We start from the raw sequence: 21,267 nt of genomic DNA, 5'->3' as shown, positions 1-21,267 counted from the left end.
ATCTGATACCACTGCAGGGGAGGCTCAAGGAGAAGTTAAAACCTCTCTCAAAGGGGGAGGATCCCCCCTCTCCCCTTCTCCCTCCAGCTGCAAGCTTTTATGTTCCCAGATCAACGGAGCTGCAGAGGCAATGAGGTAGCACACACACACGGGCACCCATCCTGACAGCAGGGTTACAAGCAATTCTCATTCCTCTCTGCTCAGAAGTTGGGATTTTGCAACTGAGAACACCCCTTGCACACAATCCCTTCTGCTTTTTTTTTTTTTTTTTTTTTTTACTGGTAACCAAGCTGGAAAAAGCCAGTGTTCCAAACAGAACATTGTAGCCATAGCAACAAGCAATTCAGCACTTAAACTTTTCAACAGACTAAACAGAATTTTCTTTCTGTTTTTATAATTTCATGGTCAATAATTCACCATGAACACTTTACGTGTCTAGCTGGTCATTAATGTCTCAAAAACAATCTCTTATTAATGCTTCAAGCAAGAAAAACTCCTCACCTAAAGAAAAATAGAAGTATGTGTATAAAGGCAGACCACTTGAAAATTAAACTTTTTTCTCCCTTTTTGCAAAGTGGTAAGTAAAGGCAGAGAAGAGCCCAAGTTCTGGCTTGTTAGTCCAAGCAATAGCCCTTAATTTGGATTGTACACCATAAAGTGTTACCACAAGCCCTAAAGGCCTTAAAAGTGTTGTTTAAAACAACTAGCATCTTAAGCCCTCCAGCAGGATCCCTTTGTGTAGGATCCCAAACAGCCCAGATACTCCACTGGGAAGTCTCTTTGCTACTTTTGCTCCAGTGACTGAGGGCATTTTTTTTTTATATTGTTTTATAGCTATCAGTAAAAACCCATTTGAAAATCAAAATTGAAGGCTAAAAATAGGATAACACATTCTGCCCATCTGATGAAACTTAACCCTGTTAATTAAAGAGCTTCATTTCACAGTCAGTAAGAGTCTAATATTACCCTAATGAATGTATGAGCTTTTTGGCAAGTGCCATGCATGAATGCAACTCAAATCATGCCTTTTCTCCTTTTAATGGCATCAGATTTAATATCTGCAAAGGAAATCACTGTTTTATCAAAGGCAAGAATTTGAGAAGTCTAGAACCTATTGACAAAAGCATAAGGAAAATGGAAAACTCTTGATCTCTCCCATGTAGACTAAATAACGTCCATATGAATTTTAATGCTCAACAAATGTACTAATTTAAAGAATTAACTTATGCAAATAGTTAATTATCCAAAGCTTTCACTACCCTCTCCTATCTCTCTACCATTTTTATACTTCTTTACTGTAGTGAAAAAAAAAAAAAAAAGATTTTGAAGGAACCATATAGCACAAACCCTTTGAGAGCTTCAGGACCATCCTGCCTTCCTCGCCACTCCAGGCAACTTAATCATAGCATAACCCCACAGTTCATGGATGCAGGCTTTGTTGACAGACCCAACAACTTGGGCATGAACTGAACTTTGCTAGCAACACATGCTGAGAAGCTCCATAAATGACAGTGAAAGACAGAGCATGAAACAGACACAGAAATGTTTTTACATGTTCAAGAGGAGCAGGGACCATCCTCATTCCCTGTTTATTTGGATTACCTTTGACAAGTAGCACTAATATCTATGGAGTTAATGTGCTACGTAAGAGACAGTTACACAGGGTTATGTTGTTTTTTAAACCCCGCTGGTCACATAGTTTCTTTCTAATATTTTTATAATTTGTTTTGAAATATTTTTTGAACTTCTGTCACTACAAATCACAAGGTAAGGAACAGGGGAAAACACACTCTCTTTTTCAACTTCTTTCAGGTTCTGGGCTGTCCTGTGACCTGTCTGCCTAGATGTTACACAATGACAGCCAGACCCGGCACTCCAGGATTTACTGAGTGTTTCTAAAATCCAGACGGGGGCTGGCTGGAAACTGTACTGAGTATGTCCTGACACGTACACATGTCAGTGGGGGGACAATACTGTGCAAGTGGAAGTGGGAAGAAAGCATGGAAGAAAAATCCACTTAGAACTAGGAATTACTAGTAGGACAAAGCTGGTGACCAGCCAATGGGGAAGTGTCTGGTAATCATGACAGATCATGCAGCACTCTGGCTGCTTACTAGGCCTTAATACATAAGGCTGATTAAAGAGGTGTGAAACAGAGGACCTGGTGAAATACGGGGGATGTTGGAAGACTGTTCTTTTTTAATTTTATTAATAGTTGAAAGGAAAAGACAACTTCTACATCACACGAACAGGACTGTTGAAAAGCCACAGAAATATCCCATACTTACTTTTATCTTCCTGGTTTTCTTCTGCTGCTTTGCCCTCCTCTTCCTCCTCCTCCTCCTCCTCCACCTCCTTCTGCTGCGCTTCTTCTTGGTGATCAGCAGCACCAACTGAAAGGCTCTGGCAGCAGTGGTTGAAGCCGCTATCCCGAGGCAGCGTGAAACTTCGGGGCTTTCCCCCGTTGCCATTCAGCACTTGCATCCGCTCACCCTCCACGAGCGGGAAGGGGCCGTAGTGGTCTTGCAGGTGGCACTTCTGGGTGGGCAAGGTGGACTGCCGCCGGTGCTCGGGGGAGACCACGGCAGCCTCGGAGAACACCGAGTCCTCCAGTGGCAGCGTCTGCAGGTAGTGGAGTCCTGAGCTCGTCAGCGGCGTCTCTATGAGGTCCTGCCAGGAGCGCCGCTGGCTCGCCGTCTTGCGCACCGGCGAGTCGGTGGCGCTCCCCACCGCCTCCGGGCGGAACTCCTCGTGCGACGACTGCGACTGGGAGGTCTCCGTGGAGGACAGCCGGCTGTGCTTGGGCTCCACGTAAGGGCTTGCGCAGCTCATCTGCAAGGTCAGCAATGTAGCAACCTTCAGATCAGTGTAGACCAAGACATACTGCTAGTAATGACCACATACTTTTCATTGTTACTGAAGGCACCAAACTTATTCCCACACTGCTACTAATACTTATTCCTAATACTTATTCCTACAAAACATTCCTTAATCAATAAAAGAAGCCAATGCAATTATTTGCAGAAAACTTTGTAGAGTATGGCTCTGTGAAAGACATAGGAGAGAGATGCCTAGTCCATTAATACTACCTTAAAAACACAATCCAAATGCCTACTGTCATCTTATCTTGCTAATAATTCCTTTGGAATCATGTTTGCAGAGCTTCAGTATGTTTCAAAGGTTTATGGTTTTAGAAAATAAAGTATTGCATTCAGATTAAACCTCAAGAACACTGTCTTTCCCCAGACTCCCAATTTCTCAACCAAAAATTTTGCATTTTTAAAAATATATTCAAGTAAGACGCTTTAGTTAACATTGTCTGCATGTATAGACATGAAAATTAAAATTCCCTGTGAAGAATAAATGTGAAGACTGTCTACTAGTTTTACACCAATAACTGCTTAAATAAAATAAAAAACAATCTTCTTTTGTTCTAATTTATAGATAAACCTACTTTTTCACAGACAATAGAACAACCAATATCACTGTTGGCTATATAAAAGAACATTTTTATGTTGGAATTTCTCTGGAAATTCAAGTGTAATTTGTTACAGTAAATCTTTACAGCAAACCTGTTGTACCTTAAAGAATCTCTGTTGTTACTGAAGTATTACATTTTGTCAAAGATGAAGATAAGGGGGAGGTGAGGGATTGCATGGCTGAGTAGGGATCTATCATGAATTAAGAAGAGGAAAAAGGAATTCTGTAACTTAATCCTTTTCTGTACATAAGTGGGATTATAAACGTATTCTCTACACACCAGTGGAAATAGCAATGATGGTTGTTGAAGCTAAAACATACTCATGTACATGTATGTTTTACATGCTCGTACTTTAAGCTCATACTTTAAAAATACCTTAAGTCAAGTACTGGCTCCAAAAATATACTGAAGATTGCCCTAATATGTGCATGCACATGCTTCTAAACAGAAGAGTAGGTAAAAGTCACTTTATGTAGTCATTCCTGATTAGGCAGGTGACTTACCGAAGGAGGCCGTGGGTATGTGTCGTACGGGGGTGGGGGGCTGTCTTGCTTGGGTGTCGATGGAGTGTCAGCTTCCTCCTTGTCGCTCTCACTCCAGTAATCTACAAGTTACATACATATCAGATCAAAAACTTTCAATATATATTGATATGTTTGTATAACAGAGACTTGTTTTCACAACAGCAAGTAGAAATTCCTAGGAAATTCTGGAAGTTATATATGAGTTGAATGCTGGCAATCTAAATGATAGCTTCTGTAATTTGGAAATGTTTTAGTGTAAAGAGGGAAAAACAAACAAACAAACAAACAAAACAACAACAAAAAAAACACCCCACAACATTATGAAGTATATTAAACCTAACTGCAAAGATATTAAACAACCCCACACGTTTAATTCTTGTACACGCCTTATAAATACTACATGCATAGATAGTACTCAATGCAATAATGATCATATTTTCAAATTTTTAGAAAATCATCAAAATAATTATGATTGTATATTGGCTGGAAATTACTGAAAGTATTTTTTCTTTTTTTGAACAGAAAAGATGAAAAATGTAACTTGTAATGTAATGTAATCAACATCAACTGGCATATCAAATACGTAGTGGTTATTGCATATGTGAATAATCAAAGTTATTTTTCTACCTTTTTTCTCCATTTTATCCTACTAGTTACCCAAACTTTTCAATTACATTTCTAATAACAAACTGATGTATTTAAGATAAGGCAGAAAAATTTAGATCACATCTTCTTTATAAAACAGTTGCTTGCTGTCCTGTTACCCAAGAATGAAAAAGGTGATTTGCTAAAGGTGATTTGCTAAGGAAGAAGATGACAGTTATATTTAAGCATAGAATTCCAAAAGGTGGATAAGAGAAATTACAAAGGACACAGGGACTGTGGTGTAAATTTCATGGGACACGAGGTCTTATTTTGTCATGATATCAAGTCTTAGCCATGCCCATTTCGTATTTATGGTAGTTTGATCAAAGGGGAAAACACTTAGAAGAATGTATCACGTGGTATTTCCCATTTATTCCAGTGCAAATATTTTTGAAGCACAACAGCATGCAATTAAATAGCTACCAGACTTTAATATTCCTTTCAAAAGAAAACAACTTAACTGCTGAACCAGCTCCAGATAGACAACCTTAATATTTCTATATATTGTAAGACTGATGCAAACATTTATGTTGTCACTTTGTTTCTGACTGTATTACCTTCTGGTATTTGGGTAAGCCACTGTACAACTGCACAAGTGTAGTTCATACCATTCACAGACTAACCACAGGCAATCTCCACGTGAAGTTCGTGTTCAATGAACTGGGTGATTAATCTTTTTCTCCTCGTCTATTAAAGACAGACTACTCTGTCTTTAATAGACGAGGAGAAAAAGATTAATTGTTGCTTCATAAACTATCTAAATAACAAAGAGGTTGAAATTTTCCAGGTTTGTACAGTATATAATTTGGCTTTAATGATTTTTTGTTACCATTATGGTTATTGTATTTCACAATTAAAAGTCTACTGTAGCTAATATTATTCAATATATAAAACAAAAATTACTGATCTTAAGATGACAGTGTCTTGGAACAGTCTACCCTAAAATTCTGTATTTTCCCAAACTGTGGTAGTTGGGGACAGGCAGCCATATTTATCTGTTTATTTTTTACAAGCAATAATAACTCTTTCAGTCTCTTAAATTGCTTCCTGCAAGCTTTGAGCTGAAAGGTTCTCCTAAAACAGTGTAATAAATAAATAGGATAAATATATTTTTATTTTCATGATGATGGAATAAAAAAATCCAAACACTGTCTCTGGAAATCTCCAAGTAATTTAATTTTGTTGAGTAAAATACTAAATAAGAGAAAACTGTCATTTAAGTCATTCTCAGTTTGAGAAAACTTGTTTCCGGCAGCTCAAAAAACCTGAAAATATTGGCATATAAGTATGTTTGTTCCTATTTTGTAGCAAAGCCTAATGGAGCTACTTCTGGTGAGAAACCTGTCAGAACCGTATCACTCACTGTGATTTTTGTAGGCTTAGAGCTCAACTATTTATTCTGGAATTAAATCTATCATTCTCAGTGCAGGTTTTGATCCTGGCTAGAAATACAAAAAAGTTCTTCCTGTCAAATCCACATACAATAAAGCACTATATGATTATGCTTTTGTGCACCTTACCTCAGATAGGAAATTCTGTTGGCAACCTACTGTGTTTGTCTAAAAAAAATTCTGCAGTTCCAGGGGTCAACTTTCAGGTGAAATGAATGAAAACAGCCTCCCATTAGTTTTTAAAAATGTTCTGCTTTTGGCAACTGAGACATTATAATCTATCTAAAATGTGTGTGATGCTATCGAACAGTTGCCATATTTCTCTCTGCAGATTTTGTCCAATTCAGTTACAGATGAGCTCAAAGCACCAGGCATATGTTGAAAGCTTTCTGAATGAGCAAGAGACTGCATCTATTATATATAAGCTAACACTGGCCAGCCATTTGCCGGTTAAATGTTTTCTATTTAGATAAGCAAGTATTTTTTTTTCTGTGATTTTCTACGACTGGAAGGTATATAATATCTCCATCCAAGAAAGTCCCTTGCCGTATTGCTAGCATTCATTGTATTTAATATGGAAAGTTGATGGTATTTTTATAAAACTGTTCTGTACAGAATGTGACATTTTCTTCAGCAATACACCCACAGTTTGGTGATTCGTGCATCTCTGAAGCACTTGAAATATGTTTATGCACTTTAGATTCAGAACCGTTCAGCTCTTAATTGAAACAGGTTTGACAACTAGTGTTGCATTGTTTCAGAGGTATTATAAAGCTTTCCTGCAAGGGGATGAACTGAACAGAAATAAAAGACCTTTTGTAAAATCAAATATGTAGATGACAATTGGTACGGTAAATGAATATAGAAAATTTCAGCTTCACAATTTTTATAATATCAAAAATGCTTGAAGTGATGGAGAGGTTTTACTTTGCTAACTTAATGCCTCTGCTAATTAGGGGCACTACTCATCTGTTTAACAGCCCTTGTGCTGGGAGCCAAGGGTAATCACCAGAGGCATAAAAACACTGTAGTGCAGTGAGTGGGGAATGCGATACCCTCACTGAACACATATATGCAACACAGTGGATATAGCTCTCCCTACCTCCATATGATAAATCAATTTGAGTAAACGGCATTAGGGTGGTAATAAAGAGCTCCCTTAGTGCCTTGGATATAATTTCAGTGGTAAGTGAGGTCTCACTGATGATCTTCAACAGGGAGCCATTTTAATAATAGGCAACAGGAGGCCTGAATGCACATGATCTCATGTCTAAGAACAGGATCATCTACTATTTTATTATTCAGTGATTGCTTGGTAGGAAAAATATTTTTTCCAAATCTATCTGGATTTATAAAGGTGCATCATGTCTGCAATTGTGCACTTTTACATACACTGTTAGCATAACAGTTCTTACACCTTTTCCTTTACCATCCCACGTTATTGTAATTCCAGTGCCAACCTGCTGTCAATAAATGCTTCAATTTGGCTTTGGATGCTAACATGGCCTCAATTTGGCTTTGGATGCTAACATGGAGGATTTCCCTGAAGACTCCAAGAATAAGAGCTTGTTTACAGCCTCTTCAGGTAGTGATGGATGGTATACAGGTCCCTCCAACCTGGTTACTGCAATATAGCCTGGGAAATACAGACTCCCAAACTGATTTTGAAGTTTGGTGAAGCACTGAGAACATGCCTGGAGGAACAGAGATCATGGTGTGAATGGACTGTGTGAATGAAGAGGGCCTAGTACTATGAATGACATGATGTGTAAGGACCATATGGGATGAAGCCAGGTGGGCAATGCAACCGGGATAAGCAGCTGCACATACTGGAAGGTAAAATTAGAAATGAGGCAATAGCAGATACAACCTAGTTATCTGAGAGAAAGACAGAACACCCACAAACCTTCCCACCCATGCTATTACCATCAAATTACAGCTGTATGCTGTTAGCCAGTGCTCTTCAACAGCAGGCTGATCTCTCTAGGGTGCTCTGTGGTGAGACAGTCAGGGTATGAATCAATGCAGACATCATTTTATGATGCTGTCTGTTAGTCTTCAGCCCTTATAGAATATTGTACTCTCACGATGTTTCCACCTGGCTGCCAAAGCTACATTTGCTTCTCATCAGGGAAAGGATTTTTTTTGTAGTGTCTCCCAGGAAAGGGGCACCACACCACAGAAATGCATTGCAGACACAGACCACAAACATCTTCTTCTTCGCTATATCTGACCAGATGGACATGACTAAGGCTGCTGTCACGTAGGTTGGTACAGAACCAGGACTTTGAGTGGTGTGGAGGACACTACGTGGCTAATTTTGAAGCCTAGTGATAGTCTTTTGAATACAAACTCTCCCTGAAAAATGGCTAGAAGTACAGTTTTCATAACTAAAAGATTACATGCAATACATTGCTGCTGCAGCTCTGAGCTGTAAGCTTTTTGGGACAAAAGTCAGAACTTCACTGATGAAGGGGGAGAAGCCACAAAATTATAAAGTGATGTTCTGACTCAGCAGGCAGCAGGTAGACAGTCATCTGGATAAACTCTGGATCATCACGACCACTGAAATTTTCTGGTATTTGCTGCCAGGTACATTTGTAAAATAGAGTATGGATTCACAAGCCAGCTGCTTGCCAGAGTAGTCAGTTGGATAGGAACACTTCTGTTGATCCATGTCACTGGCAATTTGAGGGAACAATCTGCCCAACGCAATGGATGACTGACCCTTTCTTTTTCTTATCTGCAAACAGAATTTCTACTGCAGCAAACCAAAGCAAAGTGACTCATTGTTTTATGTGTGCTGCTTTTATAAATGTAGAAAATACCAGACATAAAAAATATTCGTAAAATGATGTAAACCTATGACTCCAAATGAAAGGCTTCATCACTGAAACAGCCTACAAGGCTCAAGTACACACCTCAAAACAGGAAAACCAGCAGAAATTATAAAACATTAAATGTCCTTAAAATTATAAAGTTTTTATTTATTTTTTTATTTTTTTTTAAGAATCCAGTTATGTCAGCAGGCTTTAGAGGAATGGTTTTGTTCCTAAGACCTATTTCATGCATTCCTCCTCCCTGTGAATTAAAACACCAAATGTAATATTTTAAATTATTTTTTAGTTTGCAGATTCTTAAGCTTATTTTAATGGAGAACACAGACTCTTTAGTACTACATGCTTGAGATTACTGGCAGAAAATGTGCTGCTTTTAGCTATCTTCAGTGGCTTTCTCAGAAATAATCAAAGGGTATGTGGACCAGAGTCTGAAGAAACTAATCAAAAACCCTAAGAAACAAGCAATTCTCTAAAGGAACAACAGGGATGCTTTTATGCGAATTGCTGTCAGATGATGAGAATGAGGCCTGATACACAGCTGGGAAAAAAAAGAACAGATGAACTTGTTATAGGAACTGACAGAAGAAACTCAAATAATATTACCTTGCTCTTGTTTGATCCTCTCCCTTTCTGCATAGCCAGCAGCAAGCATGTTAATTCTGTTTAGCCATCTGAAATAATATTAAAAAAAACAGTGATACCAATACAGCATGTTAATTTTTAGTGTATTTCTACAAAAAAACAAAGGTATGAGCATCTGACAGATTCAAGACAATGTTATTTTTCATATTAAACAGCTGTTTTCTTTGATACTCTGGGAGCCTCCAAAGATCTATAATTTTGCTGTTGAACAAATTGTTTTCGCAGCAAAGATCTTGTTTCAAATGGAAAATCATGTACGATGTCAAACATCTGTAAAATAAAGGATTTGGAGATAATCAAAGGGCTATTAAGTCTGCTGTTCATAGATATGCCATCGCACAGATACTCCTGCTGTTCTGATTTCTTGAGAATAAGCACCACTTTTCAGAGATTTAAGAAATATTTTAAGGCCTGATTTGGCAACTTAGTAGAGGAACAGAGCAGAAACCACCAGTCAAAAAAAAAGCAGGTTCACTCCTAAACAGACAGTGAGGCTTAATTATGCCATTATGTGTTTTAGGGCTTACCTACATTGCCAAATACAAAGAGGAGGCGGCATATCAGAATTCACCTTTGTGTTTATGTCAGGCAAGCAGAGGGAGAAAAGACAGTTGCCTCAATGCAATTCATACCTAAGGCTTTCACCTCAACTTAGACTTGAAAAAATGCTTCCATAAGCTACATGAATTGAAAATAAACTATTGCTATTCTCTTCTAGCAGGACTGTCATTGAAAAGCATACACTTGACTGCCTGTAGCAATGCTCTAATTCAGCCTGCCCTCTTCCCCCCAAAGGGCTCTCAGTGTATTCATTATCCAAACAGACTAAATCAGTTCCTCCATCAATGATGCTTTAAATGACCATGACAGCCTCCTATGGTAGTCCATTCCATGTTAAACCTGGAATTCTTTACACACGTCATCCTGACTACAGGATGATGTACCTGGTTTGCCAAGCCAGTCAGTGGCTTGCAATTTTACTGCAAGTGCATATGGAAGGTCAGCTGGAGTCAGTTCTGCACTGCCTTCAGAAATGTGAATCTCCTGTTTCAGAAAACTGGCCTGATGGCTGTTATTTGCATATTGCAATATGGAAACAGCATGTAATATTTCATCAGCAAGAGAGACCTTTGGTGAGACCTTTGCAATCAGTCCTGGATGCCAACCTTTAAGACACTTCAGTTCAAGATAAACAGACATTAGATCATAAAATACAGTTGCTCTCCTTGAAATAAACTTCTGCTGCTGCCCCTACACAAACTGATCACATGTTATCTGTAAATTACATTAATGGTCCATAAGTCATTGTACATTGGGAAGGATGTTAGGGATCTACTGAATTGATTACAGCATACTGCATATTAACTTACAATCAAAGTTTCTGCCAGAAGAATAGGGGAGCTGAAGAAAAGACTTAAAATTTCTTCTGTAATTGTTAGAAAGTGCCAAACACTTTAAAAAATCACTGGCACACAGAGACAGAAATCTAACAAATCATGCTTCAGACATCTATTGCACATCTTCACAGAAGAAAAAAGTCATCCCTCTCCAAAACTTTCTTTTAAGTTCACATTTCTGATATGTGAAGACTTTCTTTAGGGGGTGAAGCTCACCTGTCTCGACAGTTCTGCCAGCCCAAATCAGAGGTATTGATGTGGGAACCTCACCCACACTACTCCAGGCCTGTGATGCCCTGTGATGAGCAAAGGCCACAGACCTGTCCATGTACAGAGGGCAAAGAGCACAATGAGGCAAGCACCTGCTCTGTCGCATGGTGTGGCATACAGCAGAGGTGGGCTTCACTGGCCTCTCACCCAGTTTGGATCTCACATTCCCAGTTCAGCTCAGGGCTTAACACCACCCAGTGCAGTTGACATAAAACAACTGCCTACTCTATCCCTTTGAATAGGCCTGTTCACCACAAAATATTAAATTATACAGCTATAAGAGTTCTCCATTTGGGAAATTTCATTCCATCCTAAACATGAGATAGTATTTTGTATGCCTGAGAGTGAGGTAACCAATTAAATTACCAAAGAGTTAAGTGACAGTGGTTACAGCTATAGTAGATTATTCCAGAAAAAAAAAAAATAAATCCTGAAAAGTATAATCTAACAATAACCCAGGAACTGTATACCAGTCTAAAAGAGAGACAACAGACTGACTTCACATTTAATGATTTTCTGTAGTTCATGATTTATGTCATGGTTTGGAACAAGTGCCTGTGGGATGAGTGACAAGGCACTGATCTGGTTGTAAACAGTTAATAACTATGTCTTTTGAGTGGTTTTCTAGTTCAGAAATGAAAAGAATGGTATTGACTTCTGCATATTTTCTGGTATATGGCCACTAAAGCTTTATTAGATATGGCTAGACATCTGTGGTTAGACAATTAGTATTATTTTAATAAATCATGGCTAGAGTTAGGTTCATTCAGGCTAGAGTATGAGAAATCCATCACACTGGGGTTATATCACAGGGAAATGCAATGATCTTTAGAAGAGTGGAGGAAGAATAAAACATTCCTGCTTTACACAACATAAGGGACAGAAGTATCAAGTGTACAGTTATACAAGAACTCTTTACTATGAATATTAAAACCTACTTAAAAGTAATATGCAAAGCCCTTGTATATGGGAAGATTTAAACCTGTCTTCCCCGTGGTGTGCTGTAATTTTTAGAGGGCAAAAGGCCGAGAAAATATTCCTTCCTTACTGCAAATGCAGCTTTAGTTTTCTTGTGAGAATTATCCTATTGTTAGCTATGACAATAATAGTTACAATAAGTAACACTGGTACTTGCAGCAGTCATCTAGGTTTTGCTTTTGTTTTCTTTTTCTTTTCAAGAATAGCATACACATTTCTTGTCAGTATGTAATTAAAACAATTTTATGACTCACTCAGAACCAGATTAAATATATATATATATATATATATATATATATATATATATCTTTCTATATACTTACAACTCCTATAAAGAAGAATGCACAGTACTGGCACTCAAACAGAAGAGTAGGAAACATTTTTTCTATCTTATCTCAGACTCCAGGTAGGTGCAAAGCTTTTAGTCAAAGCAGGATGTCTAATTGTCCTTAACCATAAAGCTCAAGGATTAGAATGAACCCGCTATATAGCAATGGGAGTATGGATACCATATAGTGTCTATAAGTAAACTGCTGCAGTTTAACCAGAATGAAGAGGCCTGTAGATGATGCTGGAAATATTTTATAGGCCATCTTTACTGAAATCTTCCAGACACATTCTCACATGCTAATAATACAAGCTGATTTGTCATCTTTACTCTTAACTATAGAGCTACATTGAGGAAGAAATTATAAATTTCAATACTTTGCCTATACACAACAAGATACAGAGGACAGTTCGGTTATAATAGGTTCAAGGAACTTCTCAGACAATCATTCTATGTGAAGCTACAGACTGCATTTTCCTGCATAGATTATATAGCTTACCGTATTTGGAATAAAAAGGATCAATAAGAGTTTGCAAAGTATTTAAACCAGCCAACATTGAAAAGGCTGCATTTGCCTTTGAACTGATGATTGGGATCTTTGAGGAAAAAACAGATATTTAGTCTATAAAGTAGCAGGTACAGTTAACAATCAAAATAAAGTTACACATAGCACCATTATGTAGAAATATGTGGACTGCCTTGTACATCATAATATTTTCTTGGAATAGGAATAACAAGAAATTTCAAAACAAGGTATTTCTATGAATATAAACCTATATTATCAAAACCGTACTTTGCATCAATGAAGGATATTCCATCCTTCTTCTCACCCAAAGTAAATGTGCTGTATGGGTGGAAAGAATCCTTGTGCTGGTGTAACCATGCAAAGGAGAGGGACTTCAGATGCCACAACAATAAAGTTCAGTGATTGGAGCTCTCCCAGCTTCTACCAACATAGCAGTGTGGCTCAGTCATAAAAGTAGTAGGAAAAATTGAATAGGAACAAAGTTACTTAAAACTAAAACACATGTTTTATGTGAGTATACACATACCCACAACCCAAAAAAACCTTCATCCCCAAAAAAACCTTCATGTCCTTTATATACCTTTGTAAAATTTATTTATTTTTTACCAAGTTATTTTATTCAAGGGATTAAGGAATGCAACCAATTCTAACTTTGTTAGACTGCTTTAGCAGTTTTCTAATTTCCTTTATTTCTTGTGCCTCACATATAATAGAACTGCAGTGACTGCATTACACCTGACAAAAATATACCTGTGAAAGTTAATGAAGAACATAAATTGATCAAAACAGTTTTAATTTAACTTTTAATATATTGATACTGTTTCGCTTTGGTTAGGCTAGGTCATGCTTTTAGGTAGGAAGCATTGTATTTTATTACCTCTGCATTTGAAAGATTATTTTTTCAGTAACACGTTTTTGCTCAATATAGAGTTAATTTGTATATTAACCTTGTGAAGGTGAACTACTTTATATCATATATTAAACAAAGTGGATCAAATAAAAATATATGGTGAGACTGTGATTCAGACATAAGAATTTCAAGAAATTCCATAGACATCGATGGAGTTATTTTAAATTTACATCTGCATAATTCAGATCAATATTTGGTCTATCTCCTTCTGAAAAAACTGATAAGCAGGTATTTCAAAATATGATAAAAAAGAGATTCATGCTGCATAGTTATAACCTTCTAGATCTTACGTTAGTTTTAGATGTGCAATATATTTTTAACATATTGATGCACATTTCCTGCTGATTTCTGATTACTGAAGAGTTATATAAATTTTTATCCTCAGAAACAAGTCACCTTGTCATATTGACTGAGGACTTACTGACAGAAATGATTTATCTGCTGCTGTAGTTTGGGATATGCTGAATAGACCGTGCCATTATTCTGTTTGCTGTGCTGTTTGAGTGACTGGCTTGACAGAGTTATCTAGTAAAGGCAAGCCTAAAATTTTACAAACAAATAAAAAGGTTTTAAGTTTTCTAAATGATGAGAGACTTTTGAAATGAGTTTCAGTCATGCATGAACCTTTGAAAATGTTACCAGACAGATATTTCTAAATAAAAGCAAACACAGAATAGTACTAGTATACTTTTTCAGTCAAACATTATCAGTAAAGAACTGGCAGTACCCTGAAGCTGTTTGGCCAGGTACCTGAACCTAGTACACACAGGAGAGATTAAACCATGACCATAGCACTAACTAATCAGTTTTATGAGTTGAGTTTTATCACCTTTTTCTCCTGTTTTAAAAGCAATTTTACTCAGCTACCATGTCCACAGACGTTATGTAAGTCAGAACAATTATCAGGTTACAATCATAGATTTTTGTTTTTGTCCTATCATATGATGAAAATTACATATTATTTTGAACTGAATTAGTTTTAATTTATGTTGTGAAAATAAATGAAATGATCCTCCAAATATTTGAATAGGCATTGGATCCATGATTTTGTCTTTTACATGAAATAAGTGTAATTGTGTTTATTTTATGCTGAAATCTCAATTGTTTTTCTGAAAAATTGGCTTAATATAGGTACAGTTAAGCTCAACACACTAAGAGCTGAGACTTAAACCCTCACTCTTTTCAAGTTGCTGAGATTATCCCCACTAACTTCCTTAAAGTCAAAAGTTCATTTCAATGTGTAGGTTAAATTCACGTTGGTGGAGAGAATCTGCACAACAAATTGCTTGTAATCTCCTTTATCAAGTTTGGCAAAAGAATAATCAGTTACTGTTATAAATCCTTTTCCAACTTATCACTCCTTCAAGAGCCAGAAATAGAAGCGTTCCCAGAGCAAGCATCACATGTCCACAGAGGGATGCTAGGAAGCAGAGTTGGAGATGTTGCATGTTTTCAGGTGTCACACAGCTAAGAACAGCTTTACAGAAACCTTGAATTCCGGAATTGTGTTTATGGGTTATTTTCAAAAACTGTTTTTTGCTTCTTAGTAGAAAGATAGAATCTTGTTTCTTAAGATCTTTATTTCAAAAAAGCTTTTTTTTTTTTTTCATGAATAGAATATTTAGCATATGCAGACAAAAAAAAATGATACTCTGCAATTATTTTCTTAACTGTTAATTTCTTTGATAAACATGTAATTTATTATCACTAACTTCAAGGAAGTGCCATGTTTAAGGAATGATTCCTTGACTTTTGCTTGACTTTCTTACCTGTTCATATCATCTAGATGTTCAGCAGCAAAATAAAAACTTTTGATCTTAGGATGGCAGGCTTTGAATGCACTGTAGAGGAAAAAAATAATTATAAAAAAGTAATGGTACAACATTTTTTTTTTTTTTTTTTTATAAATTAGCATGGTCACCAAGCAATGAGTTCAGATTTCCTGACTTGGTAGAAGCCCCCCAACATGTTATACAAATATAACATCCTTGATCCTTGTGGATCCCTTCCAACACAGAATATTCTATAATTCTTTGATTCTAACATTTAGGATTGTGCCAGATTTCACTGACTGAAGTACCCCTTTCTAAACAACAATTGAATCATATGTGTGTAAGTAGACTGTATACCTACAGTGTAGTACATTTGGACAAAGTTAACCAGTTAAGGATACAGTTTTATTTATTAGGCAATTTTACAGATATACTGTAGGTGTCAAATTTTTTCTGAACAGAAAATTGACCAAACAATTTATTTAACACAACAGAAAAACTCTAAGTCCTGGTGATTTCTGACATCCTAATGACCTTGACATTACCTTTAGCTCTAATGCCTGCATTTCAAACAGAAAAATGTGATGCACTGATTGACTTTTGAAAAGCTGTTATAAATCAACAACGTGTTTTTGAGGTCATTCTAAGCAACGGGCAATTACATCTCATCTTTTCTTTCCACCAAACTAATCAACATGACTAGGCTGAGAGAATTACTGCATTTCATACATAATATGAAATAAATTACTTGAAAGAATTTTGTAACTATGTTGGATAACGATTTACGGTGAAGTTCTTGAAGATCTAGAAAATGCATCAGAAAGTAATTAATAATTTACAGTACAGAAGAATCATTTTTGCGAATACCCTGAAGGTCTTCCTTAAAATAAGAAAACGAAAAAAATGCCTAACAGTCCTGAAGAAAATAAGGAAAACTGAAAGCATGGTATATGAAAAGCATCAGTATCATTTTTCTGAACTACAATGGATTATATATATATATATATATCATATATATAATAATTCCCTTTCTAGACCATTGTTGTTGTTGTTGTTGTTTTAGGAAAATGGTAATGATGTTCTTCATGTATCGTGCTTGCACTTTTTAATATATGTTTGTATGTGTATGTACATATATATGTGTATATATATATATAAACCAGGTATGTGAAACTGAAATCCACGAAAGGTAGCACTAGTGAAAGTAGCATCTAAAAACGAGGCAAAAAGGACTCCTGCACTATAGACCATTACACAATGTTATAGAAGTGAAAGAAGATATGCAGTGACCTCTGCTCAATTTAGAAACACATCAAGTTATTGAGACCCAAAATTTGGCTTAAAGTTGTTACAGCACTTGTCATCTGAATTCTTAGTGTTTTTTTTTTTACTTCATCTGCCACCCAAGGAATGTTAACAACCACATTTTGTATACTACCATCTAGCAAATACTATCAAGTTAAAAACAAAAACAAAAAACAATTCAAGCAGGGTGCAGTTCTGAGAAATAGGTTGAGTTTATGTTGCTGCCCCAAAAAGCATAAAAGTGAAGCATTTCAGCAACATAGCCCAAGGACACGGGGCACAATACAATAAACACAAGCTGATATTTCGTTTTTTTTTTAAAGGCAATTTTATTTACTGCCATATGAAATCATCATGAAGAACAGAGATCATCCTGAAGAGCTATGTAGACCAACTGATACAAGGTCAGTCTCTTCTTTATAACTGCGTGTACTATAAGTCATATTGTTTTACTTTTGCAATGGTTTTTCTCTACAATTTTCAGTAATTCTACAGGCTTGACAAACTTCAGACAAATAAAATTAAGAACCATTAGAAGGCAACTTAAAAAGTTTTTCACTCTAAAAATACATTTGTGAGAGAATGCACCTATCACATAACTACATATGCTTGAACATGCATCTAAATGAAAAATGGGTTCATGCAATGGTGCAAACCCAGACACCAGCAAATACAGCTAGGTGAGAGGAAAAGTTACTTTAAAGCTTTAGTTCATACCCCAGAAAGAGAAAATAACTGTCCTTCTCTTGTTTTACTCTGCCTCGGGACTGACATACTGTGCCAGCACAGTTTGAGATTATGCAAACTAATTTAAAAAGATGGATGCTTGGACATGAATCTGGAGACTTTTTTTTTTTGTGTGTGCGTGGATGGTTTCTTGAGCTTAAAGGTTTCAGACAAAAACCTACAACCCCAAATACAAATACTGTATTTGACTGTTCTGTATGATTTCATTCTGTGATATAGCCAAATAATCTTTGTAACAAAGTCCATTATGTCACTGTTTAAAGGGAGAACCTTGTTCTTTGTTCCACTTTTTCTATTGTATCATTGTTCCTATTGTATCACTGCATTACTTTTGAGCATACTTACTATTTCTTTCGGCATTCACTAGCTCTGTCAATTTTAAATTCAGGTAGACTGATGAATCCTTCTGCTTTTTCATCCTGCAAAGATAGTTCTAAATAGTACTGTTGTTAAGGTGTCAGAAAAGAAAAATACATACTGAAAACTTAAGGATATTTTCACTTGCCTGCTTCTTACATAAGGAATACCAATATATGCTCTGCTCTGGCAAACCTCCCACAGAATTCACTGGGACTTTTGCCAAAGTAGTAAGACAGATCCCTTGGTATAAAATACAAATTTAAATGCTTGGTTTTCTCAAACAATTTCACAGCTGAACCAACATTTGAAAATATACAAAATGACCAAACATATTCAGGCAATTAGTTACTGTAATTAGTTAATTTCAGGGGAGGATGGACTAATTAGTAAGCCGAAATGCAGTGTACTGTAAGAAATAGGGGGAAAAAGTGACTTAAATATGTGTGGTTTACTATCTTTATACAATATCACAGCTAGGATATATGACATCTCTTCAGCTACTGTTATCTCTCTCCAGCACATAAAGAAGAAATCTGACCTTCATCCTCTTTCAAGACTTGCACACAGTTTATTTTATCAGATACTCAATCTTTCTTGACTCTTCACAATTTGAGAGAATTATTTTATGTCACTAATACATCAGTACCACAGACTCTCTTATTTGACTGTTGATAACTTTGCATAAGAAATTAATACAAGATCATGAGAGTGGAGCTGCAGAAAACACAACTGTATTTTAATGAATTCCGCAGAATTACGTCTTGTGCTCTCAAAATCTTCACAGTAATATATGTTACATATGCAGTCTATATGACTATTTGCTTTCTAAAAAATAAATAAATGACACATATTAGCATATAACACTGGAACTGGAGTTGTTCTGTGGGACGTACAAGGTTGTAAGAATTACTGAGTTTGCAGGTACTTAAAAACAAAAGGAAAAAGAATAAATTTGTTATTTCTTTTTTCTTGCATGGTTGCCTAAGGAAAGAAAAAAATCCATTGGTGAGGTAGCTGAAGTTTCAAAAATAACAGTCCCAGAAAGTCAAGGGAACCTGAGGCAGGAGGAAGACAGAGGAACTTAAACCACTGCCTTCTCCAAGGGACAGCAGCATGCAACTCAATGGTTCCCTAGACCCATTGGCCACAGACTGGTCAGTCAATGTTCTTGTAGCTATGAATTTCTGCCCTGATGAAGACCTTGTAGGAGGGAAGATGAGGAGGAGGGAGTTAGGGTTACTGATCTGAAGCTGGGATGAAGGCACAAATGCAATGAGTGTGCGGGAAAACAGGCTTCAGTAGCAACTTGTGGTACAACTTGCTTTCTATCTACATAGGGAGAAGTCTGTGATCAAAATGCTTTAAAAAATTACACAAAAGCAAAATTAAAATAACAAATGATTAAAATAACAAGTAGGGCAGTCCAAGACTAAGTGCATTCACAGGTTGGCAATGATTTTATATCAGGATACTTACTAATGAGACTAGCAGGGTTTAAAATTAAAGTTTTCTACCTGACTGGCAAAAGACTTTTCTACTAAAGCTGATATAGATAAGCATGTACAAAGCAAAACACGTTGTACAATCAAAGCTGTACACAATTCAGTTGGGCTGCTCTGGAGATCCTAAGTTCAATGTACATGAGCACTGAAATCATAAGAAATACACAAAGAAGGAACAACAGGAGAACACAACTGAAAAAACAAAAGCATCTGTAATTGCCAGAGCTTTTGATGATTTCACTGGCACACATAAACAAGGAACACTAGGCAGCACATCATTAAAGTTTATACTTTCATGACTAAGCTTGAATGACAAGATTAAATAACTACCTTTTCCCTTTCAATGGTTTGAGGATAGATTTATTCTAAAATGGTGAGAGCAGGACACTGAAAAGAATGCTTTTTCTCCTTGTAGTAAAAGATAAATTTGAAGGACCAAATCTCCTTAGATTTTAACGGTAATTTAATTAATATCAGTATAATTATTTGGGTGACTAAAGTTTTTTTGCATATATAAGCACTCAAAGCACTGGCTTTCCACAAAACCATGTCAATAGCACTGCACAGGGGATTTGATGAAGCATTGAGCATATAGGCTTACCTCTTCATTGATATACCAATACAGAGATGTATCTTTCAGGACAAACCAATATTTTTTCCATTTCTGGGAGAAATAACTCTTGGCATCTTTCTTCTTCCAAAGCCAGCCTTCACAGTCTCCTCGGCCAAGATCTTTACAAGAGATCCGTCTTTTGCTTTTACCAGGAATAGGAGCTGAAAATAACAATGAGTTGATGTGAAAGTGTTTGGCTTGTCTACTAAATCAACAAGCCAGGTAGCCATAAAGCACTACATACTTGCTTCAGAAAATTAATTAAAATTTTCAACTTCGATATGCCATCATTAGATTACAACAAACCTTTCATTTGGGCCACAAAGATACCTTAAAAAACAAACAAACAAACAAAACAAACAAACAAACAAAAAAAAACAACACAAGAAACAACAAAGCAAACCCAAACAAAGCAGGTTCAGCAACCCAGAGAGCTCATATTCTATAGATGAGACAAAAAGAGAAAAGCAATACAGAAAGAGATGATGTAGAGGAAAGAAAGGCAACATATTTAAGTTAAGAAAAATGGTTATTTATCATTTTCAACAAATTAATACCTTATGTCACATCAAAGCACACAACATATAAATTCATGTAATTTCACACCTTGCTACTAATTGTTTAATAGTCTTGTAAAATAAAACTATGTAAATACTTGATGGGTATTCAGAAATCTCTCTTAGTACCTCCTTTTGCAACTAAACATTTGCTAAGGCCTTTGTACTTCTACATCAAAGGAAAACAGTTTACTGAGATATAATTACCAGACAGATAAGGTAATGAGCAATGGCTGCACTGACACATTATACTCACACAGCTGCAAAAACAGCCCTGGCCCTGAAACATACTACAGTCTACATGTTAAAAAAAATTAAAAAAATCAGTAGTTATATGCTTATAAGGTGAGGGGATATTATGAGACATTGGTAATGGACAACAGCTTCTCAATATGATGTTCAATTAAGTCAATATGTGTTCAACTGAACTATACTTTTGATTGGAGCTAACCAGTTCTAGTTGTTCTAATATAGTTCTG

At 36.3% G+C, this 21,267-nt stretch overlaps 1 protein-coding gene across 10 annotated transcripts in view; it reads right to left on the bottom strand.

Moving 5' to 3' along the window:
- The window catches only part of CNKSR2 (connector enhancer of kinase suppressor of Ras 2), a 220,445-nt gene that overhangs the window by 37,016 nt on the left and 162,162 nt on the right, over window positions 1-21,267 (bottom strand). For all 10 annotated transcript variants that reach the window (XM_084507141.1, XM_084507139.1, XM_084507136.1 and 7 more), the window contains 6 exons: window positions 20,220-20,392; window positions 18,102-18,175; window positions 15,702-15,773; window positions 9,485-9,552; window positions 3,985-4,085; window positions 2,289-2,832 (listed from right to left, as the gene is read on the bottom strand). In XM_084507141.1, the coding sequence (XP_084363267.1) occupies window positions 2,289-2,832; window positions 3,985-4,085; window positions 9,485-9,552; window positions 15,702-15,773; window positions 18,102-18,175; window positions 20,220-20,392 (1,032 nt within the window). The remainder of the gene's footprint in view (window positions 1-2,288; window positions 2,833-3,984; window positions 4,086-9,484; window positions 9,553-15,701; window positions 15,774-18,101; window positions 18,176-20,219; window positions 20,393-21,267) is intronic.

The sequence above is a fragment of the Aythya ferina genome (genome assembly GCF_964211825.1).
Source record: "Aythya ferina genome assembly, chromosome: 1".
In the NCBI taxonomy this organism is placed as follows: Eukaryota; Metazoa; Chordata; class Aves; order Anseriformes; family Anatidae; genus Aythya; species Aythya ferina.
The sequence above is the reverse complement of the archived record's forward strand: the minus strand, read 5'-3'. Positions and strand labels throughout refer to the sequence as shown.